The sequence below is a fragment of the Mercenaria mercenaria genome, chromosome 10 (assembly GCF_021730395.1).
Source record: "Mercenaria mercenaria strain notata chromosome 10, MADL_Memer_1, whole genome shotgun sequence".
NCBI lineage: Eukaryota > Metazoa > Mollusca > Bivalvia > Venerida > Veneridae > Mercenaria > Mercenaria mercenaria.
Window position 1 is genome coordinate 69,209,846 of NC_069370.1, and position 25,160 is coordinate 69,235,005.

The 25,160-nt window shown below is 35.6% G+C and overlaps 1 protein-coding gene across 5 annotated transcripts in view; it reads left to right on the forward strand.

The window, feature by feature from the left end:
• Positions 1-25,160, forward strand: part of LOC123561348 (tetratricopeptide repeat protein 21B-like) — a 102,912-nt gene that overhangs the window by 8,563 nt on the left and 69,189 nt on the right. For 2 of the 5 annotated variants that reach the window (XM_053553289.1, XM_053553291.1), the window contains exons 6-25: positions 250-332; positions 2,183-2,383; positions 2,650-2,734; positions 3,161-3,259; positions 3,844-4,036; positions 4,623-4,720; positions 5,291-5,398; positions 6,246-6,338; positions 8,298-8,318; positions 10,703-10,832; positions 12,181-12,338; positions 15,312-15,426; positions 16,745-16,860; positions 17,359-17,670; positions 18,266-18,376; positions 18,769-18,821; positions 21,673-21,758; positions 22,496-22,622; positions 23,914-23,979; positions 24,196-24,298. In XM_053553289.1, the coding sequence (XP_053409264.1) occupies positions 250-332; positions 2,183-2,383; positions 2,650-2,734; positions 3,161-3,259; positions 3,844-4,036; positions 4,623-4,720; positions 5,291-5,398; positions 6,246-6,338; positions 8,298-8,318; positions 10,703-10,832; positions 12,181-12,338; positions 15,312-15,426; positions 16,745-16,860; positions 17,359-17,670; positions 18,266-18,376; positions 18,769-18,821; positions 21,673-21,758; positions 22,496-22,622; positions 23,914-23,979; positions 24,196-24,298 (2,358 nt within the window). Of the gene's footprint in view, positions 1-249; positions 333-2,182; positions 2,384-2,649; positions 2,735-3,160; positions 3,260-3,843; positions 4,037-4,622; positions 4,721-5,290; positions 5,399-6,245; positions 6,339-7,127; positions 7,143-8,297; positions 8,319-10,702; positions 10,833-12,180; positions 12,339-15,311; positions 15,427-16,744; positions 16,861-17,358; positions 17,671-18,265; positions 18,377-18,768; positions 18,822-21,672; positions 21,759-22,495; positions 22,623-23,913; positions 23,980-24,195; positions 24,299-25,160 lie in introns of all 5 variants that reach the window. The other 3 variants (XM_053553292.1, XM_053553293.1, XM_053553290.1) reach the window with 2 other exon arrangements.

Below are 25,160 nucleotides of genomic sequence, written 5' to 3' on the forward strand. Positions count from 1 at the left end.
ATGTAAAGTATGAACAGTATTCAATTTTGTAAACATCCTATATGTTAATATTTCCATACATTATTTGTGCAATTCAGGAGGTACATATGTGTTAATTAAACACTGTATGTGTATGTTGACTATATAAACAACTTATTGGGGTAATATATACCAAAAGTTCAGATTCCTTGTGATACTCATAATGCAAACTTCTTGCTTTTATTTCTAATGTTGCAGTTTTAACATGACATAAATGTTTAAATTTTATAGGGTTTAGTATTAAAGGGATGGATAGAACTGATGAGTGGAAGAGAGGTGAAAAAAGCTTCCAAGTTCTTTGATGATGCACAGAGGTAAATACCTTTGATATTTTAGTGAAAAAAATATACACAATTACAGTCAGACCTATGCTAAAGGCCACCTAGTCTTTTCCTCTTTTATTTTACTGTAAAAGATTTTTTTTAACTAAATGTTAGCTGTATTTAGAATAAAAACTGGTTCATGTAGTTGTCAGATAAACAGGGCTGTTTTTTTTACAATGATAACACTTTCATGAGTATTTATTTTCATGAATACAAACAGAATATTGAAAAACAAATTCCTAGAGAATATCTACAATAATTACAAACAGTGAAAATTTATCTATTACTGTCAAATATCTTTTCCCTTTCTCATGGTTGGCCTAGATAGACAGGTGTAACTTCATAATACATATGAACTATGAACACATTCATGTGTGTGTTACCCGAGTGTTGTGAACCTGTAAAATATGATCTCAACCAAAGTAAAAGCGTTCACAAGATCTTTATTTTGTTTTACAGGAAAAAAAATAAGTGGATGACAAAATGAAAACACATTTCATAGTATTCCAAAAAAATATAAAGCAAAATGATTATGGGGAAAATCTTTAGACTTACATGCTATTTTTAGCTCACCTGAGCCAAAGGCTCATGGTGAGCTTTTGTGACCGCCCAATGTCCGTTGTGCATCGTCCGTCCGTCAACAATTTCTAAAAAAATCTTCTTCTTGAAAACCACTGGGCAGAATTACACCAAACTTCACAGGAATGATCCGTGGGCCAAACTTCACAGGAATGATCCGTGGGTGGCCCCCTTTCAGAATTCTTCAAAGAATTGAATTCCATGCAGAACTCTGGTTGCCATGGCAACCGAAAGGAAAAACTTCCAAAATCTTCTTGTCCAAAACTGCAAGGCATAGAGCCTTGATATTTGGCATGTGACATCATCTAGTGGTCCTCTATGAAAATTGTTCAAATTATGCCCCTGGGGTGAAAAGAGGCCCTGCCCCAGGGGGTCTCAAGTTTTACATAGGAATTTTTTTTAAAAATCTTGTCTGAAACTGCAAGGCCTAGGCTTTTGATATTTGGTATGTTGCATTACCTTGTGGTCCTCTACCAAAATTGTTCAAATTATTACCCTTGGGTGAAAAGAGGCCCTGATCAGATCATATTTCGTAGACTGTTTATTTATAATTACCTGACGACCACAAGCACTGTTTATTTATAATTACCTGATGACCACAAGCGATTAGGGGTCACTTGACTGTGACCTTGACCTACTGACCTACTTTCTTGTTTTTTAAGATACAGCCTTGAAATTTGGACGACATGTACAGTTTTGCACACCGATCTTAAAACTGACTTTCAGTGACCATGAATGTTACCTACTGACCAACTTTCTAGTATTTTAGCATCAGTTAGCCATTTTAAACATGTTACTCATATTACTCAGGTGAGCGATTCAGGGCCATCATGACCCTCTTGTTAAGGATGTAACATCATGATATTACATGTGTATTATTAACATTTTCAAATGGAAACATTTATACATTTATGCACTGTGAAATTGTTTAATTCTTTTGGCATGAAATTTGTGGTTTTTGTCAAAAACAGCAATGTTGTTGGGATATGAAAATGTGAATTTCTAATTTTTAAGATAAAATTAATGTAAATTCTATATATTAGATGGGATTTCATTTTGTGGATTAACTACTACATACAGGTATTTTAGTCTCCTAAGAATATCAATGATCTTACAGTATCTAGCTTTAGACGTGTACTTCAACTGCATTTATCTTATAGAAAACTATTAGCTGGATAACTTACTGAGTTTATTAAATGTTCAAATTGTTTCAGTTGTTTAGATCAAAGTTTACTTACGTAGGTAATTTTATTTACTTTTAGCAAGGACAGTGGAGGAAGGAATATAGATGGTTTATTTGGAAAGTCGAAGTATTTTGAAGCGAAACACAACTACAGTGGTGCATTAGAGAGTGTGAATCAGGTTATAGTACACTTTCCAAACTTTATACCAGCTCTGGTAGAGAAGATGAGATTACAGCTGTGTCTACAGGACTGGGAGGCCACCATTGAAACTTCACAAAGGTAATTGATGTGTTTGTTGTTGTTCCTGTAGTATTTGATAGGTTATTCGCCATTTTTAGCTTTCAGATGATACACACAAATTTTGATGTTAGCTCCTAGTTTCTACCTGGATATCAGCCCTTGTCTGAAACAATGCTTCAAGCAACATGAAGGGGGTCTTCCTTTTCTGTTAAAGTTGAATAGTCACCATATAGCCTTTACTGTCTGCATGAATGGTAACCAAGTTTAACATTTCTTACACCAATCTATTGTGTTGTGTTTTTCAGAGCACTAGGTGTAGACATGCACTGTCTAGAAGCCATGAGATACCAAGCTCTTCATCTGTTGTGTAGAGAAGGCAATTACCCAGAGGTAACCTAACATTTCACTGTTATATGTATCACGCATAAATGTAATATGAACTACTCTTTTGATATGTTTTGATATGTTTTGATATGTTTGGTTTTTAAATCTTAGCCAAAAAATGTAAAATATACTGTCAGTACAGATAAGCTGTCAGATAAGTTAAGTCTCCTACCTACCTAGCTTTTATCAAGACTGATTTTAATCAAACAAATAGAAAATTTGTTTATAAAGCAATTTTCAGACAAAATTTTTGAATACATCTTAAAGGTAATTGTGAAGAAAATGGAAACCAGGCAATATTTGTATATATCAGTTCAGTTCCAGATGTGCAGGCCCTCTTTCACTTTTTATACAACTGAAAATAATATGCTTCAAAAATGGGTCAGAGTGCTATCTGTGCTACCACAGTTACATACTTTTAAATAATTTCAGGCTGCCAGTAAACTAGGAGACATAATCACAACTATGGACAGATTTGAATCAAAGAATGCATTCTTGTACTACAACATGGCTCAAGCTTTCTGCAGAATGGTAAGTCATGTAATACTGAATCAGTCGCTGTGTTTTGGTTTGTTTATGATGGGGTGTCAGCGTTATAAGTCAACACTTGCCAGGCTGCCTTTGACAGTCCTGTTTTAAGCTGGACAAGTCTATCTTCTAAGACAGTCACCAAGCCAGCAAACTGCATTATATTGGGATTTTATAATTCTATTTTTGAACTGCAACTTTCATCATGACATACTTGACTAAATAAAAGTTACAGGTACATGTTATATCCACTTGGCATGCTTGATACATAATCTACAGAACATTTTATGGCTGTGTCAGTGAAAAAAGAAAACAAAATACAAAAGACAGAACTTTTAATTCTTCACTTTGGAAACAGAAGTGTTAAATTATTTTATAAGGAATTATGAGTTTATCCAGGGATGCAGCTAGACTTGAAAAATAAAATTTGGGAAGGTGCATTTTTTGACAGTGAGTTTTGTTTTGGTTTTTATTGATAATAAAAAAAACAGTGCAATTACCTCATAATGCCCAAGCATAGCTAAGCAACTGGTTTGTTCATTCTTTGACCTTTAGAACCTTAGCATTATCAAATATTGATATTTCAGTGTGGAAGGAACTCGCTGGTGTTGCAGCAGACATACACTCTGATGGAGCGGGCGGTGAGCCTCAGTAGCAGCAACTCAGACTATATCACAGAGCTTGGTTTCCAACTTCTGTTACAGGGTAAAGTGAAAGATGCTATGAGATGTTACAAGAATGCCATGAAAATTGATGAAACCAGTGTATCTGCTTTAACAGGTATAGTGACTGTTGTCTTCATTTATGTTCCTCCATGATTTGTTACCTCAATAAGGAAAACCTCCTGTCTCTTATGTAGAACTGTGTCAAAAGTTATTTATACTTTGGGAAATTCCTTTTCGTGAAGAAATTGACAGTTACATGTAAAAAATCTTGAGTCTGTATGATTTAGATTTAAACCAAGAGTCATGATCTAAAGTCACTTGTCAGGACAAATTGGGATATAGTCTGGATCAGGTATATAGAAATCCTAATTCTGTCACAAACAAAAAGCAGTCTATGTGTTGATTGATAGACTGACCATTTTACTTTAAATTTGATAGCAAGAAATGTAGCATATATAAGTTACAGCAATGAGGAGTACCATAGCCTTGTCTTAACCTTTAGCGTTCTGGCAGCAAGTGATTCTGCCTTTGCGACCAGTGCAGATCAAGATCAGTCTGCACATCTGTGCAGTCTGATCATGGCCTGCACTGTTCGCTATTCAGTCAGTAAATGTTTAGTTAACATCCCTTTGAATAATGGGCCAGTCCATTTTAGAAATTTAGCAGGGTAAAGGTTAATTTTGTTAAGTGGTATGTTACAGGTATAATTCGTTGTCAGTTGTTTGAGAACCAGTTGGAAGATGCTGCGCAACAGTTAGAATTTCTAGGAGAGATACAACAGAGCATAGGAACCTCAGCGGTCAGTTCTATTATTACACATATTATATGAATGTTTTCATTAATTGAATTCTGACATCCATGCATTTGCAGGGCTTCAATGTGGGCAAATTTATGACTTCAGGGCATTTAAATACACAAAACTTGTATATGAGCTGGAAAATATAAAATCTGGTTTTATTTCTAAAAATAACAGATGTCGTTTAGGTTATCAGTGTATATTACACTTTAACAATGATAATAACTTTGACACAATTTTCAATAACTATCACTTGTTAAGTAAAGAAGCAAAATTGCTATAAATTGTGTTCAAATCAAAAAGAAATTTGATTAGGCAACTTGATGGGTAACAATATCACATCTTGTTCATTGTTGTTTTGTTTGACTCCTCATGTATTTTCTTTTACACATCACTTCATTTATAGTACAAGAAAGACAACATATTTATTTTGTGGTGTTTGTGTTGGTTCTGAGTGAAGTAATTCTTGTTGTAAGGATTCAAAAGTAAGATCATTTATAGATATATTTCAAAATGTACAAAGAGGTTTGTAGGCAAGCTGTGTTAATCTACCAGTAGTTACTAATTTTACAGGACTTGTTGTATTTGAGTGCTGTTCTGTCAATGAAGAGAAACAAGGGACCAGAAAAATGTTTAGAGGAACTCAACAAGGCAATAGAAACACACTTCAAAGCTCTCAAGGTTTGGTTTAAAACTTTTTTATTACAAAATTTGTTAATATTCATATGTTTGGAAAAGTCATAGATGCTTTAACTTGCCTTTCAGTGCTTGATAAAGATGGAATGCTTGAGTTTTCAAGATAAAAAGTTGTATGCTTATGTATATGTAGTAATATGTGTAATTTAACCTGCCTTAGCAACCACAGGTATTAAGCAGTCACTTGCCTTACGCATTCAGTTAGCTTACTTCACAAATAGACTTTGTTCTAATGTCAGACTTATCTTAAACAGTCAGATTGCTCCCTTGTCTGGCTTCTAAATACAGATTTGACTGAATCTGCTGATTGTCAGATAAATAAAGCTACTGACTGTGTGTAAATATATATTTTTCCAGACTTAAGAAATATGTTTTAGTGTTAATGACACACCTGAAGAGCAAACAACCTAGATAGAATTAATAAATGATCATCTTCTCTGAAGGAACATATGTACAACATGTTAAGACTTCTCAGTGGTGTTCACACTACAAAAGTTGCATTGTATTCTTTAATCTGTTGAAATAACAATGTTATGAATTTTGACACAACTTAGCATTTTGAAATCGATGATTATGAAAATCATGCATGCACCATTTATCTTTAAACCATTAACATGTGAAAGTATTGTAATGATAGGCTTTTGAGGGACAGAATTATGAAGGGGTATACTTTAATTGCCTTACCAGGAAATGATGAGTTTTGATCCTGCCAGGGGTAGTTTCTGACCTCAGTTTGAGAAAAATAAAACAGTACAAGTATGGGTTAAAACAAGTCTCTGATAGTGAACTGTATATTTAAAGCATGGACTTACACAATTTCTCACTCTTTCAGGGTTATCCCCTTGGATTACAGTACTATATGATCCTCAATCCTGACTTCTGTCTACAGATCATCAAAGACTATCTTCAGTTTGCCCCTCAAACGGTAAGTCATAGTTCCTTTGTCTGTTTTCCAGATTTATTGGGCTGTATTGGCAAAGGTTTTGTTTTCACTATAAATATTTTCAATTAATGCCACATATGAATTCAAAATATTTGTGAATGTTGATTTGCTTCATGTCTTTAAACACAAATGCTCATGTTTCACAAAAAATGAGGCTATTAACCATGAAATAGCCTACCAGAAAATTACCCAATCTACAGGCACTAATGGCATTGACAGCAATAATTTTAGTTGGCCAGTGCCTATGGTGTGGTATTGCATTATATAGAGATGAAAAAGTTCATGTAACTTCATAGTCCTTGAAATCATTTAAAACTAATCTGGGGCCCCCATAGCAAAGTCACCAGTTGGTACTTTACCTTTATTTAATGTAGGTTGCATGCTGAAAAAATCCGATGACACAGGAATTCTGCATATTTGAGGTCAATGCAGATATGGTACTGCATCAAAATGAAAAATATTCTTTTATATGAATAGAATGTTTGACAGCTATAAACAAGGTGTTTTCCAGAGCATCATTGATAAGAACCTTTCATAAATTTTGACTTGCTCAACAATTGAGTATAGACTCAACTTCTGCCTACTGTATGTAGTCAGGCAACGGTTATAATTAAATTGTCAAATTTGTTGTTATTTATGAGCTATATTGGGCCAGTATTGTGTAAAGTTGATTTGTGTTTTTGTTGACATTAATCATTCTGTTTTCTTAATTTGTTTATTTCCTTTTAATTTACTCATATACATATGTAGCATTATGTATCATATTTGTAGCCAGAACAGATGTATGTAAGTCTCAGTTGTTGTTGTTTGCATTGTTCAGCATTCAAAAGTTTTAACACGATGTTAAACCTTCAAAAGTTATGCATAATGCATGTGTCGTTTATAATTTTCAGTTTTAATATCAGCACTGCATGTATTTGACTTGTTCTCTATTATACCATCGTTAAGTTTAAGTTGTCTTGTAAACAAGATTACCAAAGAACATTATAATATGCCCGTCTCTGAAAGAGCGGGGCGTATTATGTGAACACCCATGGCGGGCGGGCAAGCGGTCGGCTTCCAAAGCATGTCCGCTCTCTAAGTCGAACAGTTTTCATTCTGTCTTCACCAAACTTCCTGACAATGTTTGTAGGCATAATATCTCAGCCAAGCTTGATAACCACCCAAATCGCCCCAGGCACGCTTGGATTATGGCCCTTGAATTACTCGAAAAACTGCGAATTTAGCCTTGTCTGCTCTTTAAGTCAAACAGTTTTCATCCGATCTTCACCAAACTTGCTGGCAATGTTTGTGAGCATAATATCTCGGCCAAGTTCAATAACCACCCAAATCGCCCAAGGCATTCTTGGATTAAAAATAATTTTGCTTATTTCCCATTCAAAATTTATTTTACCTGTATGTTAAATTACAAGTGTGAAAGAGCAAGGAATATGGATGGTTCTCAAGAACTGCTGCAACTTTAGTAGAGTAGTCAAATTTTGAAAAGGTGATTTAATAAACAGTAAAACCTTTTTGCACTTTTTCTGAGTCAGGGCCTCTGTGGCTGGATGGTTTTAAGTTACTGGCTTTGAACCACTTAACCCCTCACAGCTATGTGTTCGAAAGCTCTCTTAGGTGTTGAATTCTTTCAGTGTAAGGAAACAATTAAGCTGGCTTACAAAAGGTCAGTGGTTCTCTCTAGATAACAGCCTGTAATGAAGTAATGCCCTGAGGGGTCTACCTTCACCATCAAAAGCTTAAAGTCAGTAAATGATTTATAACTTTAAACCCAACAAAAACAGAAGACAGCCACAAGTTCTGAGCCTGTACTTAATGAAAGTCTACAGACCTATTGTCATAGAAAGACCTTATGAAAGTAAACTCCTGGAGATTAATTTTTTGTTGGCCTGATTCTTTCATGTAAGTTTGTGAATGTTAAATATGTAGAATTTATTCTATCAGCCATTAAGAACTGGTAATAAGGTATGGTAACATGCACTTTTGATTTTGAGTGTTTTTGTAGATTTAGAGATATGACTCAGTAAAACAATTATGATTTCTCTTACAATAGATATTTCATAGTAAGAGACACATTGCACTGTTTGAGCATTTAAGATAAAACATTCGTAACAAATTCATCACTTACCTACGCACTTTTTTGAAATACTATTGAAAAATGGTGCTAAACCAAAATCAAACATATGCACTTATCTTTTTGTCCCAACATCAGAACATTATATGAAACAATATCTGATGTGATTAGATGTTACATTTTTCCAGGACCATAAGCATCTTTAAAAGCCCAACATTACTAGCTCACCTGAGCACAAAGTGCTCAAGGGTGAGCTTTTGTGGTCAGTGATTGTCCGGCGTCTGACGTCGTCCATCCGTCGTCAGTCAAAACCTACCAGCCTAAACCACCAGTCCAATTTTGAAGAAACTTCACAGGAATGTTCCTTGCATGATCCTCATTAAAATTAGTCAATGAAATGAATTCCATACAGAACTCTGGTTGCCATGGCAACCGAAAGGAAAAACTTTGAAAACTTTCTTGTCCAAAACCACAGAAGCCAGGGCTTTGTTATTTGGTGTGTGGTATCATCTAATGGTCCTCTACCAAGTTTGTTCAAATTATCCCTCTAGGGTCAAATGTGGCCCCGCCCTGGGGGAGGGGGGGGGGTCACATTGTTTACATAGATTTATATAGGGAAAAACTTTGAAAATCTTCTTGTCCAAAACCACAGGGCCTAGGGCTTTGATATTTGGTATGTAGCATCATCTAGTGGTCCTCTACCAAGATTGTTCAAATTATCCCCCTAGCATCAAATATGTCCCCGCCCCGGGGGTCCCAAGTTTTACATAGACTTGTATAGGAAAAAACTTTAAAAATCTTCTTGTCTTAAATCACAAGACCTAGGCCTTTGATATTTGGTATGTAGCATTGCCTGGTGGTCCTTTACCAAGATTGTTCAAATTATTACCCAGGGGTGAAAAGAGGCTCCATCCCGGGGGTCCCAATTTTACATAGACTTATATAGGAAAAAAACTTTAAAAATCTTCTTGTCTGAAACCACAAGACCTAAGCTTTTGATATTTGGTATGTAGCATTGCCTTATTGTCCTCTACCAAATTTTTTTTAAAAATCTTCTTGTCTGAAAGTTCAAGGCCTAGGCCTTTGATACTTAGTATGTAGCATTGCCTAGTGGTTCTCTAACAAGAATATTCAAATTATGCCCCTGGGGTGAAAAGAGGCCCTGCCCCGGGGGTTACTTTTTATATGTGTTATATATGAAAAAATACTTAAAAAAAATTTTCTGATCATATTTCCTAGACTGTTTTATTATAATTACCTGATGACCCCAAGTAATTAGGGGTCACTTGACTTTGACCTTGACCTACTGACCTACTTTTTGGTGTTTTTTTTTTAGATAGAGCCTTGAAATTTGGATGACAAATACAGTTTTGCACACCGATCTTAAAACTGACTTTCAGTGACCATGAATGTGACCTACTGACCTACTTTCTTAATACTTTATCATCAGTTTGACATTTCAAACATGTAGCTCATATTACTCAGGTGAGCGATCCAGGATCATCATGACCCTCTTAGATATAACTATACACACAGTGTGTGGATTTTATGTATAGACTTTATTGCTCCATAGAAGCATGCATATTTATTTATGTAAACATTTTCCCCATGATATCTGCCAGAAATAAGTTCTGTATTTCAGACAGTGAGTAGTATTAGTTGTCAAATTATTTTGCTTCATATGAAGATATTTCCTTTACTGTTATTTGCCATTGTCTCCATCCCAAAAGCAATTAAACACATGCAAAGGGTATTTTATTACTATAATCATATCTTTACTATCTTGGCAAACGGTGTTTGATGTGGTAAAGGTTTTGAAAACATCTTGGGCTTACCAAGGATGTTACTTGCAAGAAATCTCTCCTAGATGGTGACTGTCTCTTCACTTTGCTGAGAGAAATACATGTAGTTAGAACCAAGATGTTTTACAGAATATTTGCTAGAAAATTATTGTATCACTTGTTCTTGAAAAAGTAAAATATAAAAACTAGCTTCAAAATAAATAAATGAAAAAAGTTGTAAATATTTGCATTAAAAAGTCTGACAAAAACTCTGAAGTATTCTGTATAATTACTGGACATGTAAGTATCATGGGTATTTTAACATCTTTTAAAAAGGTGATCAGTCTCAAAAAGTACCTTGCCATTAGTTATCTAGAGACTGCTCTAAAAAAGCTCACCAGATGCCTGACTGAGTTCAAACTCAGTTCTTCAGTCATGAGCCCTAAACACAAGAAAGTGCCCATTGCCTTATAGTAGATGTTTTTATATTACAGCCAGTTGGACCGGGTCAAGCTGTGAATCCTGTTCTAAAGAAATGTAACCAGGTGCTGGATCCCCTCACTAGAGCAGTACCTGGCTTACTGGAGGCATTGTATCTCATGGGAAAAGTTAAATATCTTTCTGGTAAGTATATGGAGAGAGTGGTACCTAGCTTACTGAAGGCATTGTATCTCATGGGAAAAGTCAAATATCTTTCTGGTAAGTATATGGAGAGAGTGGTACCTAGCTTACTGAAGGCATTGTATCTCATGGGAAAAGTCAAATATCTTTCTGGTAAGTAGATGGAGAGTGGTACCTAGCTTACTGGAGGCATTGTATCTCATGGGAAAAGTTAAATATCTTTCTGGTAAGTATATGGAGAGAGTGGTACCTAGCTTACTGAAGGCATTGTATCTCATGGGAAAAGTCAAATATCTTTCTGGTAAGTAGATGGAGAGTGGTACCTAGCTTACTGAAGGCATTGTATCTCATGGGAAAAGTCAAATATCTTTCTGGTAAGTATATGGAGAGAGTGGTAGCTTACTGGAGGCATTGTATCTCATGGGAAAAGTCAAATATCTTTCTGGTAAGTAGATGGAGAGTGGTACCTAGCTTACTGAAGGCATTGTATCTAATGGGACAAGTCAGTTTTTATGCTTCCCAAAGTGGGGAGCATATAGTCGCCACCTTGTCCGTCCGTCACACTTCTTGTACGGAGCATAACTCAAAAAGTAATGAAGATACTAAGTTGTAACTTGTAAATGATTTTACAGTACCTAGCTTGCTAGATGCATTGTATCTCGTTGGAAAAGTAAAATTTCTTTCTGGTAAGTATATGGAGAGAGTGGTACCTGGCTTAATGGAGGCATTGTATCTAATGGGAAAAGTTAAATATTGTTTTGGTGAGTAATTTGAGAAAATATCTTTTTGGTATGTAAAAGAAGATACTAGTACCTGGCTTACGTGGAGAATTGTTTCTTATGTGAAAGTTCAAATATCTAGTAAATGGAAAGATTAGTATTTGGCTTACTGGAGATGGGAAAAGCCAAATATCTTTATGTTAAGTAAATATAGAGATATGTTATTATTTGATTAATTGGAAGCATTGTATCTAATGGGAAACATCAAATGTCTTTCTGGTAAGTAAATATAGTGAGAGGTAGATGGCTTATAGTCAAACGTCTTTTCTGGTTTGAAAATTAAAACGTATATATCTAGACTGGATGTAAGTATTTTGTTGCTAAATGTATAAGAAATACTGCCTATAAGTAGTATGCTGCTAGTTCAAAAGTTTTGCAAGCACTCACAGAAGAAGAATATATGTAGCGTTATAAAAAAAGTATGCTAAAGATTGATTTATCAATTAAGTAAAAAAAACCTTGCACTATTTTCAGCCATCAGTGTACAAAATGTATGGTAAACGAAAATGCTGATTGTCTCTCAAATGCTCAGGATTTGGCATTTGCTGATGTTGAATGTATTACTGTTTCAGGAGATGTAGATGCTGCCCAGTCTACATTACAGCACTGTATTGATGTAGAACCCACATACTCTGATGGACATATACTGATGGCCCAGATACATCTACACCAGAACAACTTTAAGTTGGCCAACCAGTCACTGGAAGTTGGTCTCAGTCACAATTTTGAGGTATGTTTCCATTCTGCAATATTTCTGTTTTTTTATTGTCTCAAAGAAAATTTAAAGAAGAGGTATATAGGAGTGATTTTATTTGCAGTTATGCAGTCAGGTGGTCTGTTGTAAAAAACCGCTCTCACATTTTTGAAAGGATTCCCTTGAAACGATATATCCGTGATATCTATGAAGTGTTGATGTCCATGCATTTTCAAATGAACTCCAGTGGAACTGTATACTTGCAGTCATACAGTCAGTTGGTACGTTGCAATAAGCTGCTGTCACAGGATTACTGTAAAACATTATACACTTCATCACCATGAAGTGTAGATGTCCATGGCTTTTTTAGCTCATCTGATTTTTTGAAAAAAAATGATGAGTTATTGTCATCACTTGAGCAGTTGTCGGCGTCGGCGTCTGCGTCGGCGTTGCCTGGTTAAGTTTTATGTTTAGGTCAGCTTTTCTCCTAAACTATCAAAGCTATTGCTTTGAAACTTGGAATACTTGTTCACCATCATAAGCTGACCCTGTATAGCAAGAAACATAACTCCATCTTGCTTTTTGCAAGATTTATGGCCCCTTTTGTACTTAAAAAATATCAGATTTCTTGGTTAAATTTTATGTTTAGGTCAACTTTTCTCCTAAACTATCAAAGCTATTGCTTGGAAACTTGGAATACTTGTTCACCATCATAAGCAGACCCTGTACATCAAGAAACATAACTCCATCTTGCTTTTTGCAAGATTTATTGCCCCTTTTGGACTTAGAAAATCTTTTTTTTTGGTTAAGTTTTATGTTTAGGTCAGCTTTTATCCTAAACTATCAAAGCTATTCCTTTAAAACTTGCAACACTTGTTCACCATCATAAGTTGACCCTGTACAGCAAGAAACATAACTCCATCCTGCTTTTTGCAAGATTTATGGCCCCTTTTGGACTTAGAAAATATCAGATTTCTTGGTTAAGTTTTATGTTTAGGTCAACCTTTTCTCTTAAACTATCTAAGCTATTGCTTTGAAACTTGCAACACTTGTTCACCATCATAAGCTGACCCTGTACAGCAAGCAACCTAACTCCATCCTGCTTTTTGCAATAATTATTACCCCTTTTGGACTTAGAAAATCATTTTCTTGGTTGAGTATTATGTTTAAGTCAACTTTTCTCATAAACTATCAAAGCTATTGCTTTAAAACTTGCAACAGTTTTTCACCATTGTAAGTGGACACTGTACATCAAGAAACATAACTCTATTCTGCTTTTTGCAAGAATGATGGCCCTTTTTAGACTTAGAAAATCATGGGTAGGACAATATTTCTATTACACAAAAAAAAATCAGATGAGCGTCAGCACCCGCAAGGCGGTGCTCTTGTTTTAGGTTCCAAGCCATGCCAAGAGTAAAGGGCCCTTGGAGTTACGACTGTTAATAATTCCTCTTACTGATTATGGTGATATCAGTTTTAAGCTCACCTGTCACATAGTGACAAGGTGAGCTTTTGTGATAACGCAGCGTCCGTCGTCCGTGCGTCCGTCCGTCCGTAAACTTTTGCTTGTGACCACTCTAGAGGTCACATTTTTTGTGGGATCTTTATGAAAATTGGTCAGAATGTTCATCTTGATGATATCTAGGTCAAGTTCGAAACTGGGTCATGTGCCATCAAAATCTAGGTCAGTAGGTCTAAAAATAGAAAAACCTTGTGACCTCTCTAGAGGCCATATATTTCACAAGATCTTCATGAAAATTGGTCAGAATGTTCACCTTGATGATATCTAGGTCAAGTTCGAAACTGGGTCACGTGCCTTCAAAAACTAGGTCAGTAGGTCTAAAAATAGAAAAACCTTGTGACCTCTCTAGAGGCCATTTATTTCAAAGATCTTCATGAAAATTGGTCTGAATGTTCATCTTGATGATATCTAGGTCAAGTTCGAAACTGGGTCACGTGCCATCAAAAACTAGGTCAGTAGGTCAAATAATAGAAAAACCTTTTGACCTCTCTAAAGGCCATATTTTTCATGGGATCTGTATGAAAGTTGGTCTGAGTGTTCATCTTGATGATATCTAGGTCAGGTTCGAAACTGGGCCATGTGCAATCAAAAACTAGGTCAGTAGGTCTAAAAATAGAAAAACCTTGTGACCTCTCTAGAGGCCATATATTTCATGAGATCTTCATGAAAATTGGTCAGAATGTTCACCTTTATGATATCTAGGTCAGGTTCGAAAGTGGGTCATGTGCCGTCAAAAACTAGGTCAGTAGGTCAAATAATAGAAAAACCTTGTGACCTCTCTAGAGGCCATATTTTTCATGGGATCTGTATGAAAATTGGTCTGAATGTTCATCTTGATGATATCTAGGTCAGGTTCGAAAGTGGGTCACGTGCCCTCAAAAACTAGGTCAGTAGGTCAAATAATAGAAAAACCTTGTGACCTCTCTAGAGGTCAATTTTTTCATGAGATCTTCATGAAAATTAGTGAGAATGTTCACCTTGATGATATCTAGGTAAATTTCAAAACAGGGTCACGTACCTTCGAAAACTAGGTCAATAGGTCAGATAATAGAAAAACCTTGTGACCTCTCTAGAGACCATATTTTTCAATGGATCTTCATGAAAATTGGTCAGAATTTTTATCTTGATAATATCTAGGTCAAGTTCAAAACTGGGTCACATGAGCTCAAAAACTAGGTCACTATGTCAAATAATAGAAAAAACGTCGTCATACTCAAAACTGGATCATGTGGGAAGAGGTGAGCGATTCAGGACCATCATGGTCCTCTTGTTTTCAGTGATAACTTGAAATATTGACAGTTGATGGTTCTGAAAATCTTTGAACAAAATTATTTCACTTTTTATGTACAAATCACTTATTTTTAAGGAAATACAATCTTAGTATGAAAACAAAAATGTAACTCCTGGGGTGACTGCTTTATGTAATGGAATCATCCAATGTTTTATAGCTTCACCAGCTGGTACCTGGCTGATATATTCTGTTGTAGGTTAGGGACCATCCTCTTTATCACCTGATCAAAGCCAGGATCCAGAAGAAACAAGGAGACAATGAAGAAGCTGTCCGTACACTACAGATGGCCATGTCTCTACCTGGTATTAAAGGTAATGTCACAAGGTCCCAGTACTTTATTGGATGGAATATAAAATTGAACTTTCAACAAGCGCTTCAAGCAATGTACTACGTATAAACTGGGGATTAGACTTTTTATCATGGAATTTGCATTATAAGAAATCAGTAGTATGTGCAGAGAATGTGTTGGTTTATAGATATGAATTATCAAAATTCATATGTAGACTTTCACCTACCTGGAGCTTGGCTGTAATTAGATGTTTCATCTACTAGTAGATTAGTAATTTTGTTGACTGCTGACTTTGAATAAGGAACCTAAACATTGGTTTCATTTAAAGCAAAAAAGGTAAAAACATACCATATGAAACTACAGTGAAACAGTGCTCACTTAAAGAAAGATGGTTTAAGTATCAAGGCTTACTTGAGCAGTTCATTTGGTTCCCAGCCATTTTCCATTGTCTATTTTTGGATCATTGCAATACCTGGAAAACTTGAGTGACACTGAGCAATCTTTTACAGAAACTTCAGATTTGTTGAAATATTTTTTAATACACATGACAGCAAATAGGGGTAATAGCATAGTTATTTACTTTGAAAAAGAATATGGTAAAAAATTTGTCTTAAACAATGGATCTTCAAGTATCATTTTATTTTAGTTTAATCTAATGTATTTTAGCTTGATTATGATGAATGCTTGAAACTTGATTGAATCACTTAGAGTCTGCTTCCTTGAAAAATAAGTACTGGTGTCAAATGGGAAGGTGTGAATGTAACCTCATTTGGGTTTGAATCCAAGACCTTGGATTGAATGGCCAACACCTTAACCACGAAACCACCACTTACCTCAAAGCATCATATTGACCATCTGTGGCATATTTTTACTATAAATTCCTTTCTCTCATTCCTCAGTTTATTTATTTCCTTTTGTAACTTGAAAATGTTATCTTAAATATCACATTTAATCCATTTGAATAACCTCTGATGTACCGCCTTGTTAGCCTAGTGGTAGAGCGTCCGCTTCGAGTGCGGGAGGTCGTGGGTTCGATCCCTGGCCGCGTTATACCAAAGACTTAAAAAATGGTACTAGTAGCTTCCTCACTTGGTGCTCAGCATTAAGAGGATAGTACTAGGACTGGTCAGCCCGGTGTCAGTATAATGTGACTGGGTGGGGTATCATGTCATGTGTCTACGGCGTGATATTCCAGTGAGGCAGCACTATAAAGTTGGGCATTGTGCTCACTGCTACAAGTAGACACCGTCGTTCATATGACTGAAAAATTGTTGAGAAAGACGTTAAACCCGAACACACACACACACACACACATAACCTCTGATGTTATATATTTATAGGTAGTAGAGCTGGTTCTGCAGCTTCTAGACGGCCAGCTAAGACCAGTATCAGTGTTAATGACAGGGTGTCTGTATATCTGGAGTTTGCAGAAGCTCACAGGTTGCTGGGTAATCAGGTAGGTACATATAACCACACATAATTCAGTAGCTGTCTTTTGTTGAAGGACACTGTCTTGACTAAAGAAAAATATTTATTCTTTCAACTAAAAGTGGATATACTGGGGACTCACTGTTTAAAATGACTGTAATTATATGACTGTATCACAGTTGAAAGGTGGTTTTAAATCTAAAAACATAGTGTGAAATTATCATTACTATCCCAGCAAACTGATTTCTAAAACACACATTCGTGTTCCCACAGAATTTTATGCAAAAGTAATCTCTAATAATCCACCATTTATCCTTTGGTAAGTTGGTAGTATGTTCCATTTACCGGTAATATGAAACCACGTTAACTTTTTTTTTCCAAAATTAATTATTAGCAAATAATTAATCTTGAATTAGTTACAGATTGTTAGTAGTTAGACTTACATTATTTCTATATTATTATGTTTTGTTTTCGTGGCTGGAAAATGAGGTAATTTAAAACGATGCATGTTTTGTTGTCCTTACAGCATGAAGCAGCTAAAATCATGCAAGATGCTATCAATGATTTTCACGGGACACCAGAGGAAGTGAGAATCACAATATCAAATGCGGATCTGTCCATCGCTCGGGGTGATATTGAGAGTGCACTTACAATGTTACGAAACATTGGACCAAACCAGCCATACTTCGTACAAGCCAGGGAGAAAATGGCAGATATTTACCTTCACCAAAGAAAAGATAAAAAGTTGTATGCTAGTTGCTACAGGGAGTTGGTAGATAAACACCCAAGTCCTCATACATGTCTGTTGCTAGGAGACGCCTACATGAGCATACAGGAGGTGATATTCCATTATTTTGATCCACTACTTTGATATCAGCTTGTTTGGCTAGCTTATTAAATAGCAGAAAATCTATCAAGATGTTGCAAGTCTGATCCAGGATGCATAAATTGTCCATAAAAATTTGACAGATGATAGTTTGTCTGAAGCAATTAGAACTACCACTGTAATTTATTTGGTTGTTGTTTGTGGAGAATAAGCTAATATTGTTATGGAACATTAACACCAGTAAGTTTAATTAGCTGCTATTTTATAATATGGTTGAGGCATTTAACACTTATAAACCATATTAAATAAACATTCAATTCCTCAGAATGCTAGCTGTCAGACAGTAAGTCCTTTGTAGCTAGGGTTCTCGTAAAATTACAGAAATAAGTGTTAAATGTCGAGTTCTGTTCAAACCAGGACTAAAGAGATGGACGGTAGCTCGCATTTCCACAACCATCTATAAACAGGCTCAAACGAAGCCTGCAACATTTTCATTTTTGTTGTGTGAAGCTGCCTGTGGAGTTTACTATTTTAGATCTATATCAAGAAAACACCGCTGGGTATATAAAAGTAAAATGTCTCATTTTTGTCTGTACTGTAATTTCAGCCAGAGAAAGCTATTGAGGTTTATGAGTCAGCATTAAAGAAAAATCCTAAAGACGGAACATTGGCAAGTAAGATAGGACAAGCTCTGGTGAAAACACACAACTACGGCAAGGTTAGTTACTGTAGTAGTGACATGAAAGTAAAAGACATGCAAAAATGAGCAAGATGTCAGAGTGGGAGTTTGTCAGGGTTCCAAAATGATATCATGGTCCTCTTATAAGAAAAAAAAGCCAGAAATAATGTTACATCTATTTTTTCCATGAGAGGAGGAAATTTATGACTCTCAGTTACGTTTTAAGCACAATTTTTCCTTGTTGTTCTTATTTATTTTCTTGCATTTATTCTTTTACATTCTGATTACGAGGTTTTCAAATAGTCTAGTGTTGCTGTCCCTCGACAGCTCTTGTTTAAACATGACCCTCTAGAATGATCCTTACATTGAATATTAAAGAATTATTTGAAGCAATCTGTATTTGCTATTATATTTACTGTATCTGCTTACAGGCTATCAATTACTATGAGGCAGCTCTAAGATCTGGAGGACAGAGTTTCCTGAGGTAAAATATCAATGAATTTTATAATGTTACCAGCAGTTAGATGATATCACATGTTTATCAATGGATTATACTGTTACTGTAAAGCTGTTGTTTGATTGGTCCTCTTTAATAAAATTTGTTGAATATTTCATTTAAAACACTTCAATAGTTGTTACTGTGTAATTACAGAATCTGGTCCATTTGCAGTTAGTGACTGTAGAATGACTTTTTGCCTTAAATAAGGCCCACCCAGTCAGCTAGGTAGTGAAAGTAGGTAGTAATATATGCTGCTACTACTACTACTACTATAGAGTGAAAGGTGTTTCAGATCAACAAGTAAAGAATACACAGGTCTCCTCTACTGCTTTTCAACTGGGAATTATTTCCTGTCTTCACCAGAACTCAGTAGATAACTGATGACCCATATTGTTTTGGGAGTCTAGGTCATAGAGATCCAGAGACTAATAATTTATTGTTTTTGCTCCATAACTGAACTACCATTAGACCTACAGCTGTCAAAATTTATAGGATGATTGCTTTGGTCAGAACTTTATCCGTGTTAATTTAGGTCAAAGGTAATGGTCACAGTGACCTTGAGAGTAAAATGTGTTTCTGATCAGTAACTAAAGAGCACATAGGTCTACTGCCTTCAAACTCACTGGACAATATCTTGTCATCACCTAATCAGGGGTCACACTGGGAATTTTTTTCTCTGAGCCACTATTTCCTAAGATAAAATTATGAGGCCAACAACGGTGAAGCGCATAGCATTGACATTCTTGTAGGACTACATTATATGTACCAAAGTACTCTTACTACTCAAGAAATTAATGTAGTTATTACATATTTCTTAGTAACCCTTTAAAAAGCTATTTAGAAAATCAATTTGTGTTAATTTCTAAAATTATCATTTTTATAAACATCTGCCATTTAATAAAAAAATTCTGAAAATCACATTTAAGTTAAAGATGTTAAAAAAGAAAAAAAAATTGTTTAAAATTAACAGTGTCTTATTTTGCACATTGCCTGTAAGTGGGTGGGGTTAGATGCCTTCGCATGTTTTATTCTCAAAAATTACTTCAAAATAAGAGCTCCTTTTGCAGCATTTGTCATATTTTTCTTAAATGTAGACCTTTTATTGGCTTTTAATTAAGATTGCACTAAAAAATCTCGTCAGAAATGACAGAAATATCCGAAAATCACAGTCGCGGAAACGGGTGACAAATTCGGAAAACGTAAGTTAGAATTAAATATTTGATAAAATACCTATGTTTTATTGCTTTTCTATCATCATAGCTATTCAATACTTACAATTTCTGCTTGTCTAAAGCATTTTTATTTGTTTTTGCCCAAACTAACCCTCGGCAATCATAGAAAATTTGTCTAACGGCCGACTGCTCAAAAAATCGTATCAAGTGCACAAAATGAAGATTATAATTATCCAGTTTGTTGTTCAATAATCTAATTATCGCCAGTTAACTGCCTATCAAATAAAAAAATTCTACACAGATTATCGATTTTTCACACCTTTTGGTTCGTAAATCTGGCAAAATTCGTAGTTTTGCAGACAGACATAGCTTCGGGCCATTTTCGCCAATTAGAAAATTTCGGAGCCACATTTAATTTTTTTGTCGCAAATGGCTCAAGTGGCGATTGACAGCGTGACCCCTGCCTAATGCTAGAAGAAAACTGTTATTTTGGGGTCAGTCTGTCAAACATTAAGGTCACATTGACCTTGAGACTGCTGGTTTCTGGTCATGAACTGGAGAATTCTTGGTCCTTAGACCGCCAGATTTAAAAATTATATTAAAGGTCAAGTTCACAGTTACCTTCTTTCTGAGATCAATATCCTGAGCATTATTTGAACATATTTGGCCTACAGCCTTCAAACTCTACAGGATGATTGTCTTTACTATTTGATAATTCCTTTTGTTAAAGAGGTTACTAACATCAGAGGTTGAGGTCACAGAGACATTGAAACTGTAAATTGTTTCTGGTCAGTTGCATGGAGCAAGCTGGGACCTGCAGCTTTAACCTAATAGAAGGATTGGCTGTGGTCAGTAGATTACTCCTTAAATAACTGGGATGAATAGGTTTGTTCAAGATAAAATTTACAATGACGTTGTGTGACTGAAAACCACATGTATTTCTGAATATGCTTAGACTTGCAGCCATTAAACTTTATACTGTGATCGCCTGTAGTCAGTTGATAATTATTGTAGTTATTACGGGCATCTAGACAGAACACTGAATACTGAAAATTACATACCTAGTTTCCTGTGACAGGCCATCATGTGGGGCATATGTGTTTTACAATGGCTCTTGATTAATTTTTGTAGATTAGTTTTTCTTAACCCTTAGCCTGCTGGCGGCAAGTGATTCTGGCTTTGTGACCAGTGCAGTCCAAGATCAGCCTACACATCCATGCAGGCTCATCATGGTCTGCACTGTTCGCCATTCAGTCAATATCTTTTTGGTAAGCACCCCTTTTAACAATTAATAGTACTGTTCAAATTGAAAGTTGGACAAGATCATTATAGAAATTTAGCAGGGTAAGAGTAAATATATAATTTTGGCCATTTCCCATTTTATTTTCAAAAAATCTCCCAACTTTATCACAAATATGGTATGGTTTAAGTTTCGTTTAAATGAAGAAGTATGGAGGAGAGACATGCACTTTTACTGAAAACAATCTCTTGAAGTCTTATTTTTTCCCCTCCTTTAAGCAATTGTTGTTGTGTTTCCTGCACCTGAGATATATTCAGGGAACATCAGTTTACATCAGTTGACTGTTAGCTCGTATTTTCTTTGCAAAGAAGCAGATTTTATAAATTTTAATCAGTTTTATGAAATACTTACATTCTGTACACAGATATGACTTGGCTGAGCTGTTGCTGAAACTGAGACAGTATGACAAGGCAGAGAAAGTCCTCAAAGTGGCCCTGGAAGAGGAACAGAGTAAGGACTAAAAAAATTACACAAATAAAATTTCATTTAAATTCAACTGTATTTAATGTCCTATTGAAAATTGCATACTGTAAAATATTTCAAGGGAATAAAAAATTTTAATGTTTAGAATTAGAATTGGTTCACATGGCAGAATATTTACTATAATTGTCAACTTGTGACACATACAGCAAAACTGGCAAGCAATTCAGTAAATGGTTAGTACATTAAATCAGAAACAAACTTTTGTCTAGATTTGACTTTAGCCAAGCAAAATTTTGTGATGAAATGTAGACTGGTCAATAGCACTTACTGTAGACTGGCGATTTATACAAGGAAACATATGAGCTGCACCATGAGAAAACCAGCATAGTGCATTTGCGACCAGCATGGATCCAGACCAGCCTGCGCACCCGCACAGTCTGGTCAGGATCCATGTTGTTCACTTTCAAAGCTTATTGCAATTAGAGAAACCGTTAGCAAACAGCATGGATCCTGACTAGACTGCGCAGGTGCGCAGCCTGGTCCAGATCCATGCTGGTTGCAAATGCACTATGTTTTCTCGTTGTGCGGCTCAGTTATAATAATATATACCTGTACTGTCATTCTTTATAATAATGTATACCGGTACTGTCATTCTTTATAATAATGTCATTCTTTATAATAATATATACCGGTACTGTTATTCTTTTTTAATACTGGTCTATGAGCCAAGAATAATAAACCTTTTCTTATTTTAACTTCTATAGATGGTGAGTTAGACATAATGATGGATCATACAAAGTATATGGTGTTACTGGCCAAGGTCTATGAGAAATCTGACAGACTGGAGGATGCTATGCTTTCACTGACAAAAGCCAGAGAAATGCAGGCCAGGTAATCACAGTTATATAATAGAATTGAGCTTTTCCTATTTTTGTCATTTTAAGTATCATGTTCAGTGGACAAGAAGTAATTTTGTACAAACTCATTATTGTTTAATTGCTTAAATCTTATTGATTTTAATTGTCTTCTGGGAATATCTAGCTTTAGCATTAAAGATATTGGAGAACAATTAAGTCATTTACCATAGATACCCATGTATAATGCGCAGTTTTTTGACCCCCGGGACCACCCCCGAATCGTGGGTGCGCATAATACACAGGTATAGACAATTTTCCAACTTCAAAACAAGTTTGTTACCGATGTTCGCCATTTTGGTAAAGGGAAACTACTCCCCGCGCTTACTGTCACCGCTAAAATCAAAGATTTTTCCGTAAAAGATCGGATGGTTTATTTTTCTTTCAAACAAAATTAATTTCATATAAATTTAAAAGTATTTTGATGAAAGAAATGTTAATAAATCACAAAAATTATGATACTAATTAAAGATCGAGAATTATCTTTAACCGAGATCAAACTGTGAACAACATAATTGACACGAGGGGACACGTTAATTGCCGGTAATTACTGGCAATTTGATCGTGACAAAAAGACTATCACACCTTTTGTTATTGGTTTGAATTGAGAAGCTCATGTCATTTTGAAAGATACCATTCCGAAATATTGAATCAGCTACTGTTTATTTATTCAAAATAGTTAATTAAAAAAGTAAAACAACAAATAAAACAATATTTTACTGGTTTTATTTTTGAGAAAACAAGAATCGATAGTACCGTGAGACTGATGCTGCTTTCCGCCGCGGAAATAAAATTTATTACCGGTGTCAATGTAAACTCTACTTTCGTTTTCCATCCACCTCAAAATTGACCAAAAATGTTTTTTTCCCAGGATTTTTGGCCAAAATCGGGGGTGCGCATTATACACGGGTGTGCATTATACATGGGTATCTACGGTACCCATTAGGATTTTGGGTTTGAAACCTCTGGGTATAGATTTCAAAATGAGAAGGCCATCCAGTTCACATACGAAATCCAGTGGTTATACCGTGGTGCCCACCCATACATGAACTAATGCCTGTGGCAGCAGAAGCAGCGACAGAGGTCTTCTTCCATTGTCAAAAAAGCTGAAAAAGGGACCATATGACCTATGTTGTGTCTATTTACTCAAAGTCAAAACATCCTCATGAATGATCAGCAGAGCTAGCTCATGATAATGAAGCTATCTAGAATATTTGAAAATGGAATGTGGAAATATAATATTTATATTGTTCTATGATTTACTTTAGGGTATTAAAGAGAGTTCAGTTGGAGCAGCCAGATGCTGTCACTGCCCAGAAACAACTAGCAGCAGAGTAAGTTATACTTTCACCATCTTTATTTCATCTCTCATCTAATCACAAACCTGTTCAGTGAGTCAAAAGCCTTTTCTTCTGCAGTTATTGCTAGTCCTTTAATCACATATATGTCTTAATTCTTTTTTTAATATTCAATAAAATGTAGCTTGAGATGTTCTTTACTGTACAGAACTGATTTATTGTTCCTGAACATAACTGTTTTGTCTGTTCCAGTATATGTTGCCAGATGGCTGTACACACAAACAACCAGAGAGACTATGACAAGGCTATCACATTCTACAAAGAGGCACTCGTATATAATGAGAACGATGGAAAGGTATGTGAAAATATTATAGATCCAGAATTTGCTTATATATAAAGTTAGTTCAGCTCATTTCTCAATTCCAGCCCGCTTAGCTTAAGAGCATAGATCTACTGATCAGGGGGGTTGTTCAGTCTTTGGTGAGACATATGTATGTTCTCCCTGATGTTTTTAGCTCAACTGTCACATAGTGACAGGATGAGCTTTTGTGATCGCCCTTCGTCCGTCCGTTGTCCGTCCACAATTTCTTATGAACAAGATAGAGACAACATTTTGCAAGCAATTTTGATCAAACTTGTACAAAACTTGTATTGGCATGATATCTCAGTTCCTTTCAAAAACTGGCCAGATCCCATCATTGGTTCTAGAGTTATTGCCCCTTTTTGTGCGTAAACAATTTCTTGTCTGCACGATAGTGGTTTCATTTATGATTTTATTTTAACCAAACTTGCACACAACTTGTATCACCATAAGATCTTGGTTCCTTTCTTGAACCGGCCAGATCCCATTATGGGTTCCAGAGTTATGGCCCCTGAAGGGCCAAAATTAGCTATTTTGGCCTTGTCTGCACAATAGCAGCTTCATTTATGATTTGATTTTTACCAAACTTACACACCACTTGTATCACCGTGAGATCTTGGTTCCTTTGTTGAACTGGCTCAAGATTCAAGATTCCTTCATGGGTTCCAGAGTTATGGCCCCTGAAAGGGCCAGAATTAGCTATTTTGACCTTGTCTGCACAATAGCAGCTTCATTTATGATTTTAATTTAACCAAACTTGCACACAACTTGTGTCACCATAAGATCTTGGTTCCTTTCTTGAACTGGCCAGATTCCAATATGTGTTCCAGAGTTATGGACCCTGAAAGGGCCAAAA